This window comes from Macadamia integrifolia, unplaced genomic scaffold (assembly GCF_013358625.1).
Source record: "Macadamia integrifolia cultivar HAES 741 unplaced genomic scaffold, SCU_Mint_v3 scaffold3224, whole genome shotgun sequence".
Taxonomy (NCBI): Eukaryota; Viridiplantae; Streptophyta; class Magnoliopsida; order Proteales; family Proteaceae; genus Macadamia; species Macadamia integrifolia.
The window spans coordinates 5,534-25,795 of record NW_024869310.1 but is presented as its reverse complement, the minus strand read 5'-3'; the positions used below and the strand labels follow the sequence as shown (position 1 = coordinate 25,795).

The window sequence follows — 20,262 nt, the reverse complement described above, 5'->3', positions numbered from 1 at the left end:
AACAAAATTCCTTGAATCCAATAAATCATACAACTAATCAAAATTTAATATAATTTGGAAGTCAGACATGAAAAGTAGCTTTATAAATTAATTTCATCAAACCGCTTTGCATTGCTATCCATATTAAAAAAAAAAAAAAAAGTGTAATGAATAGAAACTCGTACCAGGCAGTAATCGATTCTGACCCAGAAATTTCTTCACCATACAACTGGGTTGTCTCATAGCGTTTGGAATCCTCAGGAAGAGCAGAGGGGACAACAAGGACGACTTGCTCTCGACCCAGAAATTTTTACCTCTCACAGGGTTTGAAAACGGATATGAGTAACTCTCGACCCAGAACTTTCTTCACCACACAACTATGTCGTCTCACAGGGTTTGGAATCCTCCGAAGAGCAAGAGCAGAGGAAGACAACGCACACAACTAGCTCTCAACCCATTGATTTCTTCACCGCACAACTGGTGGTCTCACAGGGTTTAGAATCTTCCAAAGAGGAAGAGCAGCGGGGAAAACAGAGACGTGTGAGGGTTTGGAATCCTCCGAAACCCAAGAGCAGGGAGACAACGGAGACGACCAGCTCTCGACCCATAAATTTCTTCACCACACAACTGGGTCGTCTCACAGGGTTTGGAATCCTCCGAAGAGGAAGAGCAGAGGGGACAACGCAGACGACCAGCTGTGTAGGATTCGGATTCGAACCGACCTCCTTTCAACCTTTCTCACTGCTTAGCCTAGCCCAGCCCCCAGCCCATCCCTCAGGCCCAATTCCTTGAACGTCCTGGTCTGCTCTTCCTTCTTCCTCACGAAGGAGACAACGAGCCAGAGTTTCAGAAAGAAAGAAAGAAAGTAAGTAGAAGGAAAGATGTAATAGGTTACAAGTAAAAAAGAAGGGTACTTTGAGCATTTAAAAAGAGAAGGGGAGAAAGAGATAGTCGTTTGTATATACTCCGAGAATCGAATTCTATCATTGAGGTCATCATAGGTGCCCATAAGATTGAGAGAGTCGAGGATCATTTTCTTGTCTTCGTCCAATTTATGAACCAATATGCTGTGTGATGCTGATGTTTGTCACACCACCAATGCAAATTCCATCCCTAACAAGTCTGAAAACACATTGCGTCTTTCTCCTTTCCCTTTTCTACATTTTTATGTTGCAAAGGTTCTTTTAACCGTGGAGTATCCTGTTCGGGTGGAAGCAACGTGCTTCTTCTGATGTTATTACCAACACAACACAAATAAAATAAACATTTACATACAAAAGAGGAAAGAGATTTATGTGATTCGAACAAATATAAACCGCCTATTGATGAGCACATTTGTGTAAAATCTAGGATAGTAAAACATGCATTTTACATATTTAGAATGGAGCTACCTTGGGTTTTACTCTCTTTTTGCAGGTTTTATATTTTCAAGGCCTTAAGGACTATCGGGCACTATATCTCCAATTTTACACGTAAAGATGTCTTATTTCTTTTAATGGTTGCGAAGAGGATAAAATTCTGAGCAAAATGGACATGTTCAATTAAAAGTACACATTCGTTTGGTCACCCGTACAAGTGATTATTCTTTTCAAGCCAAAAAAAGAATAATGGATTAGAACTAAACCGAAATGCAGAACCAGCCCGTTTGCAGTTGTCTCAGAGGTACAAGGAATATTCTAAATGCCAACAAGGATCGATGGACCACATCCTTAAGTGATTGAAGATTCGTTTTTGGTAACAACAATTACCTAGCATAGTTGGTGAGTTGTGGTGTGCAAAATCCCTTGCTTATTAGGAGGTCTCAAGTTCGAACCTCTTAGCTGCCATTTTGTTGAGGTTTTTTTTCTTACGCAAGAGGAGAGAGAAATAAGGAAAAATAAGGAGAAAAATAGAAAAAAAAAAGGGAGAAAAAATAGGAAAGGAAAAAAAAAGAAAAAAATAATTAAAAAAATCGTCCAAGATGCTGCCCACATTTGAAGAAGAGAGAAAAAAATTAAAAAAAATAGAAGGAAAAAGGAAGCAAAATCGTTGGAGATTCCCTACTTCCTACAATTCTCTATCTTCTCTCTTCTCCACCTCATCAACAAGATAAAAAAAAAATCTTTTATTTTTAGAAGCTAAAATCTTTAGCTTCCCTCCCCCATTCTCTATATAATAGAATTAACACAAGGGGAGGAGGCACTTCATTATTCTTCTAAGGTTTTTTTTTTTAGTTGCTCTATCTCTTTCTTTAGTTTTCTCTTTCTCTAGCTCTAGTTCTAGGTTTATGCTTTAAATACTTTTGTAAGTTCTTTTTATACAATTAATGCAAGCACTTTTGTTTTTGCTTCAGTCTTTTATGTTTATGATTTATGCAATTGAGTTGTAATTTTTAAAGTTATAGTTCTAGGCTTAGATCTAGGTGAAAAGATCACGAGCCGTGAGCATCTCTTTTTTTTTCAAGATCTGTTTTCTTCAGGCCTAGAAATTTCAGATTTGGTTCATTCTAAATCTGATTTTTAGGGTTGGCAATATCTCAAATCACCCAAGCTTTCAAGTTCAAGCATTGATTCAGGTAGGTAAGCTTCTTCAATAGTCATCTCTCCCCCCTCTCATTCCCTCTTCTGACTACCCTTTATTTCTTAATTTAGGATTTGAATTTCAGTTGTTTTATTATAACTTTACCTTTCCCCCAATGTTCAAGACTAGTGTATGTGTTAGCTTTGCCTCTCCTAGCCATAAAACCATCAATTTATTACTTTTATTTTAATTGTCTCCCTTTCCCTAAAGCCAAGCAGAGTAGACCTTGTAAGAGTGACTCTCTGGTCAAGTAAGGAATCTCATATTATGATGCATCCTTCGGGCTAAGTAGAGAAACCTACTTATGAGTCTCTCTCTAGCTTTATCCCCTTTCTTTTACTTTATTTTTATTTCAGCATTTTTTTCCTTTATTGTTTTTTTTTTTTTAATTGTGTGGGTTGTTTATTTTCAGTTATTTCTTTATTTAATTTTAATTGCGTGGCCTGACCAGACTCTTCCTGTTATAATTTCTTCAAATTTCACTTCTAGCCAGGAAGATGAGTTACTTAAAGTATTAAAAGATAATAAGGAAGCCCTAGGGTGGACCATGGCTGATATCAAGGGTATAAGCCCTTCTATTGTGCAACATCATACACATCTTATGGAGGATTCCAAACCATCCACGGAATCCCAAAGAAGAGCTAACCCAGTGATGATGGAAGCCATTAAGAAAGAGATCCTAAAGTGCTTGGATCATGGAATAATTTATCCTATTTCTAACAGCCAATGGGTAAGCCCAGTTCATGTAGTGCCTAAGAAGTCTGGGGTGACTGTAGTTCTCAATGCCAATAATGAACTAATTCCAACCCTTGTCCAATCAAGGTGGAGAGTGTGCATAGACTACAGGAAAATTAATGTGGCAACCTGGAAGGACCACTTCCCATTGCCATTCATTAACTAGATGTTTGAAAGGTTAGCTGGACATGAATACTATTGTTTTCTTGATGGATATTTCAGCTATAACCAGATCCCAATTGTTTTAGAGGACCAACATAAGACTACTTTTACATGCTCATATGGAACATTTGCTTACAGGCGTATGCCCTTTGGGCTTTGCATTGCCCCTGCTACGTTCCAACGATGCATGATGAGCATCTTTTTTGACATGGTCGAAAAATTCTTAGAAGTATTTATGGATGACTTTTCAATTCATGAGAATTCCTATTCTGAATGTCTTCACCTTTCCCTAGTTTTGAAAATGTGCATATCTAAGAATTTGGTTTTGAATTGGGAGAATGCCATTTTATGGTTAAATCTGGTATTGTTTTAGGCCATGTAATATCCAATGAGGGAATTAAGGTAGATAGAGCCAAAGTGGATTTAATTGATAATTTACCACCTCCACAATCTGTTAAGAATGCCCGGTCTTTTCTAGGGCATGCAGGCTTCTACAGAAGGTTTATTAAGAACTTTAGTCAGTTAGCCCGTCCTCTCACTTCATTACTTGCCAAAAATCAAACTTTTGAGTTTTCTAAAGAGTGCCTAGAATCCTTCAAACAATTTAAGAAGGAGTTGACCAATGCACCCATTGTTCAACCACCTGTTTGGACTGAACCTTTTGAACTAATGTGTGATTCTTCGGATTTTGCCATAAGAGCGGTTTTGAGTCAAAGGATTAATAAGTTTCCCACTATCATTTACTATGTTAAAAGGACCTTAAATGATGCACAACTTAATTATACAACCACTGAAAAAGAATTTTTAGCTGTTGTGTTTGCATTAGAATAGTTTCGGTCTTACTTAGTTCGTTCACATGTGGTGGTGTATACTGATCATTCTGCTCTCAGATACCTAGTTCAGAAGAAGGATGTCAAAGCCCGTCTCATTAGGTGGGTTTTACTTTTGCAAGAGTCTGATTTAGAAATTAGGGATAAAAAAGGAGTTGAAAACCTAGTTACAGACCATTTATCCCGGCTTCCCAATTCCTTGACTGTCGATACTCCAGTCAACGAGAACTTTCCAGATGAACAATTATTTGCAATGTCCAGTGAACCATGGTTTGCTGACATTGTCAACTTCTTAGTTTTAGGTGTGACTCCGGATCACTGGTCCACCCAAGATAAGTATAGGTTTCATTTCCAAGTTAAGCACTTTTTTCTGTGATGATCCTTATTTGTTTAAGATATGTCCGGATCAGATTATCCGACGATGTGTTTTTGATCATGAGCAACATTCCATTCTCTCTTTTTATCATGATCATGCATGTGGTGGACACTTTGGACCTAAGAAGACAGCCGCAAAGGTTCTCCAATGTGGATTTTATTGGCCCACACTTTTTAGAGATGCTTTTGATTTTGCAAGGCTTGTCTCGCCTGCCAGTCTTTTGGCCGTATCAATAAGAGGAACATGATGCCGTATCAATAAGAGCACCAACGTCGCAAGCGAAAGCACTTCCCAAGATCTCATCTTTCGTCCTCCTCACTCTCCTGCCACTCTCCTGTCTCCGTCTATCCCCTCCCCTCTTCTTCTTCTGCTGCTACGTCTTCCTCCTCTTTTTTTTATGGCTTCTCCACCACCGGCTCATCTCCCTTCCACCCCGTTCTGATGTCTCCTGCTTGCCTCTACTGTCGTCTTCAGCATCTCCTGTGAGCAATTCCATCTTAGATACTGCCAATTATGATGATGCGGGACCATTGCCGTTCATGGTTGAGGATCAGGTCTTGTTCCCTGACCATGTTTTTCCAGTAGTCTCCAAGAGAATCCCTGTTTTAGTTCTAATTTCCAGCCTGATTTCCCTGTTTTGCTGAAGTCCTTTTTCCTTGAATTCTTCTACTGACTTTCCTGATTTTGATCTTACTTTACCTGAGCATCTAATATAGCCTTTTTTTCAGACCTGTTAAACTAGAATCCATGCAATTACTATTTACTATTATCTACTTACTAGATTCTGTGGACAGCAAGCAGATTTTATGGAAAACTGTCAATCCAACAAAGAGGATTTTTGCTCATTCTTGTTTAAGCCTGAACTCAATCCAGTATTGACACTTTAGTTAAAATATTAATCATTGTAATATGGTTGCATGTTCAAAACCTTACAACTCCAATAAAGAGGATTGAAACATATCTCTCTTCCCTTATTTCTATGAAATATCTGGTTTTCAAGGAGATGGTAAATCACTAGTTATGAACTATGACTTTTTTATGCAAGTTAAACCACTTGCTAATGTAATTAAAGATTTCTCTTGCATCTGTGGTTATGAGGCCAGAGGGCACTAGATTTGAAGATCTCTCTTTTTCTCTTATTGTATTTGTTTATGTCTTATTTCAACTTTGGCTATTTGTGTAATAATGGTTTTCATAACTTAAAATTTATTAAAAAACCATTGACTATCCTTAGATTTTATTAAAAATCACAACTTTGACACCCATGGTGAAGATTCTGTTAAATGCGAACCATACAGGTTTCTGTTCCTTCCAGGTTACAAAATCAATTTTTTTTTTGGGTTACCATACAGCATTTAAGATACAAAATCATTCCAAAAAAAACAAAAATGCAAAAAAGTGTGCCAGACCCAGAATCATGTTTAAAAAACAGAATCATTACAGTACAGAGCCTTAGTGACCTGAATCATTGTTCCTGGCTTAGTACTCAAGAAACCAAATGCTATGGCTAACTTCTCACTGTGTTGATCGATTGCAGTTTCTTTCCCTTCCTCCTCCAGATTAAGTAGTGAATTTGGAAAAGTTCCATTAAAGAGAAGGATACAACCTTTCCCAAAAGGACATAGATGCTCTTCTCTAGGTATCAATGATACAAAAAGCATGGATTGCTAATAGATCTTCAATTCCGGATTTTCATTTTTTTTTTTTTCTTTTTTAAATTATCTTAGAGCTGAAATCCAAAAATAGAAAGCCATGAACTTTATTTTCACCATTGATATCCATATTATGGATCTCTGCTTTTTCTTTAATTTCTGTCGTCTCAAAATGACTTTTGCTGAAATGGGGCAACACCTTAGGCAGTCCCCTAGAGACCTACCTTCTACTTAATTTAAATACATAAGTGCACATGCCGCCCAAATATTCGTTCCTATATCCATTCCTATGCATACAAATATCGATAGGATTGTGGATGAATGAGATTTTGGGTATGAAAAAAGAATGATGAAAAACAACAATTTTTGTAGGTTTTAACCACGGTATCAATCAGATCGGTTGATCCATAATTGTAACCGGTTCCTCATCCAATTTGTTAAATAACGTTAAGGTTAGGTTTGGTATCGAGCACGATCAATACCAATACACCCAAATGTACCAATACGCCAAATCTGATACCAATTCCTAAACCTGTTATTCAGACTCCAAAAAGTGATTTTTATGGGAAATTAAGTTTAGAATTTATTAATTGTACGAAATCTTGAATCTAATGTTCGGACACTTTTTACTTTTGAATTATAAATGCATTGTTGCTTTCTCATTTAGGCCCTGTTTTTTTAATGATGAATTGGGAAATTTGGACTTGTACCTCAGTAGGCACAGTCCCTCATTTATATATAGCAAAATAGAAGTCCTAGTCCTTACATGTGAAGAAGTCCTAGTTCTTACATGAGTCTAAGTAAACCAAGTCATAGTTCTAATTATAATAACATATCATTTAATAGCTTAAAAGGTAAAAAGGGATGGAAAACTTGTGCGAGTGGGTCCAACATGTTATAGGTTGGGTTGGCAAGGAAAGGGAACGAAAATTAATGATGAAACAAGTACTTTTTAATGGGGAGGGAGAGAGAGGAGATGGCGGTGGGGTAAGATTATATGGGAAAGAAAGGAAACAATACGAAGAGAGAGAGACACACACACAAAAAGAATTTTTCCATGAGTAATGCCACATCACTTGACAAGGATAAGACTTTAAAAGTGAGTGGGGTGGGAAAAAGTGGGGAGCCACATCACGATTCAAAATAAAAAATTAAATAAGGTTGTTGCTAAACACTCTTATATGAAGCAGTTTGTCAGAAACAAGTACAAGTTTTCCACCCCATCTTGCTCCATCAAACAAACAGGGCATTAGGGATTATAGAATGTCATCTCAATGTTCCCACCCACCCACACACAGAGAGAGACAGATTACAAGTTCAAATCGAAAAATCCTTAATTAAATAAAAAATAAATAGACAAACCTTATAATCATCCCCTGGTAAATCGCGGATCCCATTGTGCACACATCCTCTATGTCGTTTATAAACTGAGATGGAAAAATCATCATCACTTCCATAATAAAATTTAATGACTAGATTGAAAATGATTGAAATAAGAACAATCAACACCTTGAAATTATAATGCAAAAGAAGTGATCTCTGTAAGAAAACTCCAAATTAGCAATAACTACGATACACCAATTAATATAATGGTTTCCCCATAACCATTTGGATGTTGATTATCTGCAATACAACAATTATAGAGTAACTCATACTAAAAACCTAAGATCTGAATTGTTACACCCGTGCCCTAAAATTCTTATTTTAATTGTACAGATGAGGCACTAGAGGATACCGATACCGACAAATACTGGGTAGCAGCCGTAATTTTCCGGGAAGGGAATGATGACCCCACTTGCACTTGCTACTCATGCCTTAAAAATTGGAAGGGGTTCCGGGCGCAGAAGGAAAGGTTAGTTAAGCCCTCACACTTCACGGGAAGATCCCCGAACCTTAAAAGTGAAAATACCGGCCAAAACCAGGTTATTTGGCCGTGGGAACAGGACCCTCGAACTCATGCACCTCAAACCACCTTCATTGGTTGGTACCACTTATTGGTAATGGATTAATGTATCGGGTCACCCCAAGGTGGGCCCGTTAGTGCCAAATAATGAGTTAACCCAGTAATGGATGAAAACACATTTTTCTCCCAAACAGGCCTTGGTAATTAAGTGACTATAAATAGACTATTACCATTCATTCTCCACCTACCAAAGTAAAAGCAAAGAGAATGAGAAAGAGAAAGAAAAAAAAGGAGAAGAAGAGCAAGGAAGGAAGAGGAAGGGAGGAGCAAGGGTTTCCTACCAACTAAGGTAAACTCCACTCACTCTAAGCCTCTAAGTCCATGTGCTAGGCTCTCTCTCTCTCTCCCATTTCCTCTCTTTTGAGCTAAGAGAGATCGCCCCAGCTGAATCCCACCTCTCTACTCTCTAAACTTACAAATAGGAAAGGGGATTTGGTGTGGGAACCTTACCTTAGCAAAATCATGGATTCATTTCAAGTTTATAAACCCTCTTTTGGGAAACCTCCATCAAAAGACCCAATTTGGGCAACACAAAAACCTAGAAATGGGGAAAATTACTAAAACCCACTTTCTCACCTGTTAAAACTACAAATTGTTAGGATAAGAGACTTATCCTAGCAAGATTAATGGATGAATTTGAGTCCATGAACCCTCCCGAGTGAAATCCCCAATTTGGATAACAAAAACCCTAGAAAAGGTGGGTTTTACCCAAACACTCTATACCCCACCATTCAAACCCAAAATTGGGTTGGGGAAAATGAAATTAAATACATGTATAGTGGATTGGGGTGACCACATAAGTCATTGGTGGTCACTATCTACACCCTCAACCGAAATTCCCTAATTTAGCTTAGTCGCGACTAGAACTTTGAGAATTGGGATGCATTGTGTAAACCTATCTTAATTAAACCATTAATTACACCTAATCTAAGCTAATTAAGGTGGGTGAACATACCCCACATATAAATTAGCTCCAGAGTCATAAAACCATCAATTTGAGAACGATTTCAAATAAAAGAAAAATAGGAAATGAAGCTAGAACATATGCCTAGGGACTCATTCCTCTATGAGTGATTTATTTCCTAAAATTCTTATGTATCCTAGGAGTAGAACCAAGAGGTGACGTGACACAGCGTGAGGCCATCGGCTATCTATCATCACCTGGGACTCGAGGTGAGGGGATTTTGTATGTTTATATGAACTGCTTGTATCATAATGCATATGTGGAGGAATTGTCATTTTGCATATTATTATCTTGTTCCTTGTGTAAAGTGTTGATGTGGCATGAGAATATGAATTATGGTTGTGCATATGTGTGTGTGTGTGACTGGGGTGCAGGGTGGCCAACATTTGGTGCCGGCGGCACTGTATGCTCAGGGTTAGTGTGTGTGTGTGACCATGAATGAAATGTGTTGTGGCATATTAGAATGCATTGGGCTAGGATAACCACCCTGGTGCTACGACCCCTTGCTAGTAGGGGGTAAGGTATCGGCTATCCTACAACTCGGGCAACCGTAGGGGTTCTCCGGGCCGGGACTGTGGCTGTAGAATGGGATTATTGATAAGGGGTTTGCCGTGACCGAAGGGGTTCTCTGGACTAGCACATGCAGGCTCCTGTCTCACAACTATGTTATAGTACCACCAACACCAATATAGACTTAGAATGTGTTGGGCTAGGAAAATAAGCCCGATGCTACAACCATTGCCAATAGGGGTTATGTATTGGCTATCCCACAACACAGCACGAAGACCTGAAGGGCTTCTCCGGACCAGGACCGTGACTGTCCTACAGCTCAGGCAACTGTAGGGGTTCTCCGGGTTGGGACCATGGCTGTAGGGTGGGATTATTCACTAGGGGGTTTGCGGGTAGCCAAAGGAGTTCTCCAGACCGGAACCTGCAGGCTCCTAACACGCAACTAGCATATAACGCTGGAAGACTGAAGGGGTTCTCTAGACCAGTGAACCAAGGATATCCCCTATGTTGCAGTAGCACTAATACCCCCTTGACTTAAAAATTACTACTTAGGATTGTTTGATAATAAATGGATCATGTCATTGTATTCATATTCATGTGGTTTGGCATAGATATTTATATTATTGCATTTTCATGGATTGTCATGATGGCTTGTGTGTGTGTTTCCCCTCATTGGGCTTCGTGAAAGCTCGCCCCCATTGCTGCCCCATTTTTTTAGATGTTAATTCAGGTAATCTTACGAAAACTGTGACTGAGGATCCGGATCTCTATAGAGGTGACCTATGGGAGGAAGAGCTGGTTGCACATGAAGATGGGTGCGTGTGCGATGATTGTGCATTTGGATCACGTTGAAGATGGGAGTATCATCTTCTATTTTTTATTCTTTTGGTACTTAGCAGATACAGCCCTATGGGGCAGAACTATAATTATGATCGAAATGTGAAAACATTCTTTTTGTGTAAATACGGTAACTATCAATAGAAATCACCAGTTGATATATTTTGTTTATAAGATAAGTATGTGATCTTAGATTCATTTCATAATCTTATACTCTTAAAGTACTGCATCGTGGATCCTGGATAGATTGTGGACACGTGTGCATGTCCATGTCACCATACTTCAGGTGAGTGGAGGCGGGGTGTGACATGAATATTCCATTAATTGAAGATTAAACAAGATAATAGAAGTCGCCTATCTTGCTGCACCTGATCAAACCATCCTTCAAATATAAAAATAAGATGACACACAAGAACAGTGGTTGGTTCTAACACAAAGATTATAATTCTTGACAGGATGTTCAATAGAAGAAGTTGGCAATAAAAGAGATAAGTCATTGACCAACTTAGAAATGATTTGACAATCAGATAAGGATTCGGACCATAGTCAGTATTTTGATAAATTTAATAAACCTTTGAATCAAGAGTTGAAGTAACTTTTCACATGGATTAATCCTTGAAATACCATATGGCAAATAATGAACTGTACTACATTGTTAGCGAAATGCGTTGAAAACAATGATCCCTCTTTAAATGCATTTTTTCATTTATTTCCCAACAGTATGGAAGAAAAGGGCAAACAACTAACAATCCATTTATAAGGCATACAAAAATTAGACTACACCGACTGATTGACACCCTTAGAACAGAGATTTAGAAATTAAAATTGCAGCAGACAAATCAATTGGTTTAAATCAAAATCAACAGAGTCCAATCTCCATTTTTGCCACTCTGAAAGACTGAAACAGCAGATCCACTCTGAGTTTCTTGGGTTCAGATGGACTCTGATCAATTCCAATAGATTCCTAACCGATTCCGACCTATCTAAAATAGAACCAGATCAGAATCGATTGGACCCCATTCCTTGTTTTAAAACCCTGACTTACAAAGGCTTGTTTCCACCTCTTTTTGACCATTGGCTCTTTCTTCCTGCCAAATTGTGTAACTGTGGTCCTGTGGCATTGATTTTACTGTGTTTATACAGTGTCAATAGAAGGAAGGCCATCGCCCTTTCAACAGTACAGTGCCTTCGCATTTATATACTATAGGGACATGATGAAAAGGACAAAGGGAAGAGGGTCGAGATCTATTGGTCCCACTTTGGGATCCTTTTATTTCCAAGTAAACAGACATTTTTGTCACTCTCTGTGTCCTCTTCTATGTGGGAGGACTCAAACATCAGCTATTACAGTCTCTATCACTGTCCATTAGCTTGACCATTGGGACTTGTCTTTATCCACTGTTTGACTCCTATTTCAAAGCTCTACCACCCATATGGTAAAAGAAAAGCTGTAAAAAGTTCAGATTTAGTCTTATCCATGGAAGCAGCAAGAAAAGCTGGAGCTTCTAAATCCACGAGCAAGTGAGTCATGCATGTTGTCATTGATCTTAGAATGACACAGAAGGTGGGAAAAAAATCATCAGTGTTCAGATAGACTGGAGATGATCAGAACCTATTCTATGCAACACAATAACAGAAGTGAGGGTGGAACTGTTGAATAGAGGGTTTGTTCACAGGGATAGAGGAGGGTGGGGCTAGAAAGCGCTCAAGGTTCCAATGAAGGGAGAGGTGGGAAGGCAGGGGCAAGAGAGTGGGGATGGGGCAGGGGCAGAAACTTATAGGAAAAGTTTAAGGGGTGATTGCGCACCTTATTGCCCTCGCATCAGCTGGTACTGGATGCAGAAGTGAACTCAGCAAGACGAGAAGAGAGATGCTTAGATGCTTGGGCCAATGTCTTCGTGATATCCGAACAGTCGGGGCATTCGGAAGGATTCCAAACACTCAAGCATTGCGAATACAGACTTTTTACCACATTTGGATACCTCTTGGGTATCTTCCTGACACTAGGACATTCAGCCTGCAATACCCCCAAATAATCCTTCTTCACTTTCTTAAACGGTTCTTTATTCGTAAGAACCTCCCACAAACAGATCGAAAAGCTGTATACATCAGTGTCCCAACTATGCACACTCTGCTGAAGCAACTGATCAAGACAAAACAATGCAATGACATTATCATAGGGGTAATTAACAGAATTTTCAAAAAGTGGGAGCAAAATATGATTGTTACCTCCCGAGCGACCCAGGGTAATGCTGCACTCCGAGTGTCAATTTTTGCTTGGAGAGACTCCTCTCTAGCCACCCCAAATTCCAACTTGAGTTTCTCATGGTCTAAGCTTAACCAAACATTTTCTGCAACGGAAAAAAAAGACAGTTCAATGACACCAATTAGTGAATATGTACTACACGGTTTTTGCAAATAAACTTAATTGAGAAGAAAAAAAAATTTAAAATTATTACCAGGTCGCAACTCCTTGTGAATGATTCCCCTCTCATGTAGAAAACTCATACCTCAAGACATATTAAGAGCCAATTCTAGCGCTCTCCGAGGATCCAACTGACTGGGTCTAAATGTTTTGAGGTAGTTTTCCAAATTTCCTCCTTCCATTTTCTCGGTTAAAATAACAAATGGAGCATGGTCGGATGCTCCAATGAACTAGTTCAGCAAAAAAAAAAAATCAGCAATTTCATATAAAGCATGGAATAAATAAAGTAATCTACTTGACCCTTTGTTTTGCACATTGTTGAGATTTTAGGGTTTTTTGGTCTTACTGCACTGTTCACTTGACAATAACTTTACTTTCTTTGGTTTTATTCCTTTGTTTATTGTCTTTCACAATTAGAGTAGGTTTCTACATTTTTATTTTCTTGCTGTATAAAGTACTAGTTACCTTATTTGATTGTAACTCTTTGGTTAATATATAATAACAGTAAGGGGACTACAACTAGACACAATCGTTTCTTGCTGTATAAAGTACTAGTTACCTTATTTGATTGTAACTCTTTGGTTAATATATAATAACAGTAAGGGGACTACAACTAGACACAATCGGCTGCCCACACTTGGAGTCTTTCTAAGAAGAACTAGGTACTGATGAGTATTGATGTATGTGTATGAAGAACATTCCTGAAGAAGATATTTGGATATGCTATTACTGTCCGAAGATTTTTGTTTTTTCTCTACTGCTGGTCAAAGAATCGAACTAATGTTGTTGGTGATTTCTGATTTCTGCAAATAGGTGTTTGAGGACCTACTTGTTGCTGATTATATGTTTTCTGTTATCCATTTACTATTACTGCTGAATACCTATAACTAATGTGCTATCGTGAGTAGAAGAAGATGATTTCCTCTACCTAGCGCCCCTGATTATCGCTGCTATCTAATCCCTTGTTTGCTGATATAATGATTTATGGTTTCCGCTGCACAACTACCAAAGATGAAGACATCCCTGCCTTGGTCTTTGTTTCTCAATTACAAGAAAAAAAGAGGTTCCTCCGCCGGTTACTAGTATTTCTCTTGGAGGTGACCTAGCATACCAAGTTTTAAGTCGAAACTCAAAGTGAGTAGTGAGATATGTTCTTAAAATCAGACCTGAACCTATAACTACAACCCTATCTGATTTCAAGGATTTTTGTTCAACCTAACCTTGCTAATTGTCCTGTTTGTTTCTTGCATTCAAGAGGGCCATGGGATGTGATTCTCCACCTAAAATTTCATGTCGATCTGTGGTCTAATGAAGCAAGTAGCATCTCCAAACCAAGACCTATATTCCACCTCCTTGTTTTGGCTGGAGGTTGAAGAAAACCTTTCTCTTTGTCATGATGTTACCGCTTTTAAAGTTGTCCCCCTTCTATTACCTCTTATTCTCCCATGACTTTTGCTTCCAAGTCTACCCATGATCAATAATTACAAACCCTTCCATATCCTTGGCTCTTTACTTACCTATTGACCCCTTTCAATTTTCTGGTTAATTGCCAGAATGCCATTATTCCCTTAATTGGATTATGTACCTTGATTTAAGGATGGAATTGCAGCTGTTTGACAATTGGCACATGCATTGCATAATGTTTACTGCTGCTATTATTGGAGGTTATAATACCATGTCTGCTATGCTTTTGATTTCATAGTCAGCATTATTTTTCCACGTGTCATGCTACACGTGAGGGGGGAGATTGAAGTTATTATCTGCACAGTTGGAGTTCTTATCTGTTCAAGATTACTTCAATTAAAGACTATTATTATTTAAAGGAAATATCACTCCCCTCCCCTGAACTATGGCGAAATAACAAGTTCCCCCTACACTTTTTCAGAAATATCACTCCTCTTTTCCTAAACTCAAAGATTCTATCTATCGTCTCTCTCAATGAGAAATGACTGCTTAATCATGAAATTAATTTTCTTAATACCTAAACCAAGGATTAAAGTATCGGTATCGGTCGCCGTATCGGTCGACCAAAATTAAGATATGTATCAAAGAGTATCGTATCGTATCGTATTGGAGATACGCTAAGATACGCTAAAGATACGCACATAAATGGAAACGAAACACCTTTTTAAACACTTTTGCATAAAAAATTTATTAAAAAAAGCTTTTGATAACATGTATTATGCATAAACACTAAATTAAGGATATCGCGCTAAGAATTCAAGGTTTGTAGTTGTCCCATAAATGTAAAATCCTTGTTCACAACCTTGATTTCTACTTTAGTTAGAGAGAAATACGGCTGGCAGCAACTTTGGAACAAAAACACCTCAAAAAATCGTGTTTTCTGAAAAAATACCCAACTTGGCCATTATATGACCATAGCGCACTGTATCGAGACATACTGATACTCACCGATACGTACTGATACTCACCGATACGTACTGATACATACCGAAACGTATATTTCACCTTGATTTTATATTTTTCATAGAGTATCAATACGTATCGATAGTGTATTGGTGCATATCGGTATGTATCGTAAGATATATATCGATACAAAAGGATTTTAAAAATTCCATGTATCGTATCAGTATGTATCGTATTGGTCAGCTAAATTTAAGATACGTATCGAAGGGTATCGTATCGGTATCGGAGATACTTTAAACCATGACCTAAACTACCCGCACATATGTTGAATACCAAATATAGCCTTAATGAACTAAAAATTGAGGAAAAGGGGCGTTCAGCTCCCAAGCTTAGCTTCAAGGCGCTCACTGGTTGATCTTCTTCTTGTTCATCCACCCCCCTCCTCTAATTCCGGCTTCTCTGTATCCCATTTTGTCATCAATCTCTGACTTTTAAAGATTTGGAAGCCTGGGTGGTTCAGAATAGAGATTCATTTTTCTTTTTTGCAAAGCTTTTGTTAAGTTTTCATCTTTTAATTTTCTGTTAAATTTGCTCAACCAAGAGGGTTGTTTTTCTATCCCTCAGGTTGATGGTTCTAGGTCTAGATTCACTTGTAGAAAGAAAACTCTTTTTTTGTTTTAAATTTCGGTTTTTCCCTTTGTCTCTCTTTGAAACCATTACCTGTTCTTTGATTTGGTAAGAAACAGGTGGGTTTTTGTTTTCACAGCTTCTGCGGTTTCTGCTTTTTTTGAGTAGCTGTTTTTCTCTTTCTAGTTGCTTGATTTAGAAGCCATGGAAGCAACTATTGATATTAACAGTAGTAGTTCTGCTTCTGTATTAACAGATCCTTTTAGACAGGAGCTCATGAAGGCACTGGAACCTTATATAAAAAATGATTCATCAACCTCCTCTGTAACCCCTTCTAAGTGAATTAGAGAAAACAAAACATACCTGCACTATGAGATCATGCTGAACTTCAGATAGCATCATGATCTCTTTTTGGAAATTGTTAGCAGTCACATGAACCAAGTCTTGCTTCATGATCTTTACGACCACAGGTTGGTCTTGATACCTACAAAAATAATATTTTTTTTTACCCAATATGAAAATTTTATTAACTAGAGGAATCCGAATGGAAAGAACTCCATAGAGTAAAAGGTACAGAAAGAGAAATAAAAGATTCAGAATAATGTCTAAGAATGAAAACATAGCAATAAAACAAATCTTATAACTCGCTCTCTAGCACATTCATGTAGGCTCTCTGGTTTGTACGGAACGAGACGAAAAGAAGGGAGATTCTAACGTCAAGATCGAAATCAATCTCCACCGAACACCTAATTGGTCATCACCACAATTGATATAGCTACATGATTGATAACAATGGTACTGCTTATAAAATTAAATGGGCAGATGCCCCCTGAATGTTCTTAACCGCAATATTAGAAGCATAGCAACGAGATGCCTAGGCGACCAAGGCGCCAGTCCAGACTGAACCGCCTTAAGACCTACGTGGCGCCTTGATAATTATGATTAGAAGCAAGCAAAGCGATGCGGATCCGGATTCCACAACAGGAATCGGATCGCTAATGGACCCACAAGAATATGTTGAACTCAGTCAAGCCTCTAATGGCAATTGTGTGATTTCAATAGCAACCAAACACTTTGCGAAGGCAAAGCAACCAGTAGTAGCAATATGGCAATAAACTAAGATTCCCAAGGTTTAAATAGATAAGTAAAGAAAAGATGACATAACAGGTATTGTGATTCATAGTTCAAGGGTAAACTATGAAGGAAAACTAAATAGGGAATGAAGAGGATAATAAAGGAATAGAAGGGTAAAAAAAAAAAAAAAAGGGGATTGAGTCACTAACGATAGTGAGGATGTCTTCAACCTCTGGACAGAAATCAGAGGCGGAGCAGCTCACGAAACCAGAACTGGTTCGAGGGGAAAATCTCAGCAAACAGGGCTTCTTTTGATCTGAAATCTAGGGTAAGACTTCATAATCTTCAGGCCCCTAAGGATCAACTGAACACAACTCCAAACTCCAAGGGTTATTCAACCAAGGTGATGCTGAAACAAATCTGGGTGGTGAAAGGAAACCCAGCTCTGATTTCAAGTTCCAATCTTGTACCCGGAAGTTTTTCAGAGAACAAAATCCTAGGGGTTAGGTCGCATAGGACTGAAGATCCTTCGCCCAAAGTTCAAGAACCAATGGATGGGTTCGCGATGACGTTTACCGCAAGAACTTCTCTCAGATGTACCACCAGGAACAGAGTAGCAGCCAGCTAGGTGTATAACAAACAGGAATAAAGACCAGAAAGGAAGAAGAAGACAGGAGGAGTTTCAGAGAGGGGCAGGGAGGGGAGCATGCACGGCAGCCATGGCTTCAACCAAAAAAACACTTCATTCAATTCTCCAAAATCAAGTTCGTCCTCTACCGTGTTACATGGCTACTTAAAGAGAAAAAACATCAATTAATGGAAATTAATTGGAATGGCAACTATCCTAAATTAGAAGCTGAAATCTAAAATAATATCTCCCTACTAACTTGAACACACCCTACACTAACAATAACGGAAACAAATCAAAGTACTAAATTAATCCCAAATCTTCCCACGCCCGACTGCATCACAAAGTAAGTGTGGTTCCAAAGGAGACCTGATTGTGGTTCAAAGAGATGAATAAACTTGTGCTGCCCCTTACTGTTTGAATTATGTCAGCTTATAAACAAATAATAAATTCTCAAGTGATTAAATATTTCCAACTTAAGCAAATATTATAATGAATAAGAGTAAAAAAAAATAACAAGAATAAAGCTGGGAACAGAAACCCCTCAAAAGTTAATTAGAACTAGATTATTCACATAGAAGAAGCTTTTGAAGCCCCAGGCAGGCATGGGTCAAGAGTGTCATAAGAGAAGTGGAAGCAGCATGCTAATCTTCACTTCTATTTAACAAGGTTACACATACCCAACAAAAAGTCAGGTTATCTTTTTCCAATCCTACCAATGGGCCATAGGCCAACCAGTTGGGGGGAAGAGGCATGGACAGTCCCGAACTCGAGACATGCCAAACAGCACATGCATCAACATACAGAGGCAAGACCAACTGTGCTAGGCAGTGGTTGGCACAAGTAGTCAGGTCAACCACACGCACATGGTTAAAAGCTTTCTGATGTCACTACAATTTCCAACAGATTACTGTGGCAGAACTTCACTAGGAATTCAAAAATCTAGTCAGGATCCTCCAATGAGTCTTAATTGGTACAACTTATCAAATACAGGAGAACCAAAAATATGAGAAAATCATTTAATGGAAAGCGAAAAGGCGGGGCATGCTGCTGGGGTCCCCTTTGGAAATGACCCCAGTGCCCCTCGCATCCCTGTGCCCCATTGGTAGAGCCGCTAGCTTGAAAGCTAGAGGCTTGCCCAACCCAGCTAGCGGCTTGCCCAAACCTCTCCCTTCTGAAAATCAGTGCAACCCCCCCCCCCCAACCCTTCTTTTGTTCAAAACATCCACGAAGAAACGCTTTCAGATACATGGAGAGCTAGTGGCTTGCCCACCACCCTCTCCCCTTCTGAAAATCAGTGCAACCCCACCCCCACCCTTCTTTTGTCCAAAACATCCACGAAGAAACGCTTTCAAATACATGGAGAGCTAGCGGCTTGCCCAACCTGAGAAAATATGGTACAACTATACATCCCACTACTTGAAGCCTTTTGACTCCTAACCATGCATTACACCGATACAATGACCATTCGGGTTAGGCTCTTCCCGGATAACCATTAAGTATTTAAAACCTTAGTGTCTAGTGAATGATCAACTAAATCCGGCAACTACCAAATCCATCGCCTTCCAAAGGAAAATAATAGGGGAAGAGATCGGTACCTGGTTGCACTAGGATATTGCCTATTACTTGGTCCACCTAATCACAACATTAAACCACATGGTTTAACTTAAGCCCTCTAAACTTCCCTTAGCTTGTCTTAATGAGTTATCTAAACTAGTCTTAAACGAATTTGGATCTGCCCATTGAACCAAATACTAACCCCAACAGGTCTTAGTCCAAACCTTCGATTAGTCCTTTATCTAGATGGTCATGGACTCTACTAAGTCCTCTTGGACTGATTGGACTATTTCAAGTCATATGGCTAAACCAACGACACTTATGCTGATCCCAGTGCCCCATTGGTTGAGCAGCTAGCTCCAAGAAAGATAGTTGCTTGCCCAACCCTCTCCTTTTGAAAATCAGTGCACCGCCCCTCCTTATTCAAAACATCCATGAAGAAACGCTTTCAGATATTTATATGATCATGGACTCTACTAAGTCCTTCTCTTGGACCGATTGAACTATTTCAAGTCAAATGGCTAAACCAACCACACTTATGCTGAACCAACCCAATCAGATCGGGTTGTACTGTAAACACCCCTAACACAGAACTTTGCCAAAGAAGAGCCAATTTTCACTATTATCAAAATCTTATTGTGAATAAAATACCGCTTACCACCCATTGAGTAGAAATTCTTTTCACAACTAAGTGGAAATAAAATCCAAGAAAAATCTTTAAAATATACCGATCCTTATTACTTAGAATCCAAACAAAGGTCTGGACAATATCAAGTTTAACCATGGTCTGATTTTGTTCTAACTTGGACCAGAGCCTTGTATACAACACATATTGGAATCAAGTCACACACATTTAGGCCCCGCTTGTTTAGAAGGGGCTTGATGGGGTTGGATTTCCGACAATTTTCCCACAAGAAGTGTAAAATATGGTCATTTGGATGCAAGGGATGAAAGAACCATGGTACAGTTTTCAAGGACACAGGAAATCACGTTGGAGGGTTGCTACTTCCACCCCTT

The 20,262-nt window shown here is 38.8% G+C and overlaps 1 protein-coding gene across 4 annotated transcripts; it reads right to left on the bottom strand.

Annotated features, from left to right (window-relative positions):
• Positions 1–12: 12 nt before the first annotated feature.
• LOC122067913 (serine/threonine-protein kinase grp-like) lies at positions 13–16,479 on the bottom strand. Of its 4 annotated transcripts, none has more exons than XR_006136917.1 (6): positions 16,350–16,479; positions 13,027–13,222; positions 12,797–12,918; positions 12,375–12,710; positions 7,656–7,720; positions 13–1,207 (listed from the first exon to the last, which is right to left on the bottom strand). XR_006136917.1 is itself a non-coding variant. In XM_042631754.1 (5 exons), exons 2-5 carry the CDS (start codon positions 13,073–13,075, stop codon positions 1,093–1,095), a joined length of 351 nt encoding a protein of 116 aa, XP_042487688.1. In that variant the 5' UTR covers positions 13,076–13,222; positions 16,350–16,479; the 3' UTR covers positions 13–1,092. The 4 variants fall into 4 exon arrangements, 1 of the variants encoding a protein (XP_042487688.1); XR_006136918.1 differs by having other exon boundaries at positions 13–1,179; XR_006136919.1 differs by lacking the exon at positions 12,375–12,710 and having other exon boundaries at positions 13–1,179.
• Positions 16,480–20,262: the final 3,783 nt, after the last annotated feature.

What these genes read in the sequence shown, in the direction of transcription:
- LOC122067913 (XM_042631754.1), bottom strand. Translation starts at nt 13,075, where the DNA reads ATGAGTTTTCTACATGAGAGGGGAATCATTCACAAGGAGTTGCGACCT. An exon ending in TACCCTGGGTCGCTCGGGAG is followed by an intron (nt 7,721 to 12,796) that starts GTAACAATCATA and finishes TTTCCATCTCAG; the next exon opens with TTTATAAACGACATAGAGGA. An exon ending in TACCAGGGGATGATTATAAG is followed by an intron (nt 1,208 to 7,655) that starts GTTTGTCTATTT and finishes TAATAACATCAG; the next exon opens with AAGAAGCACGTTGCTTCCAC.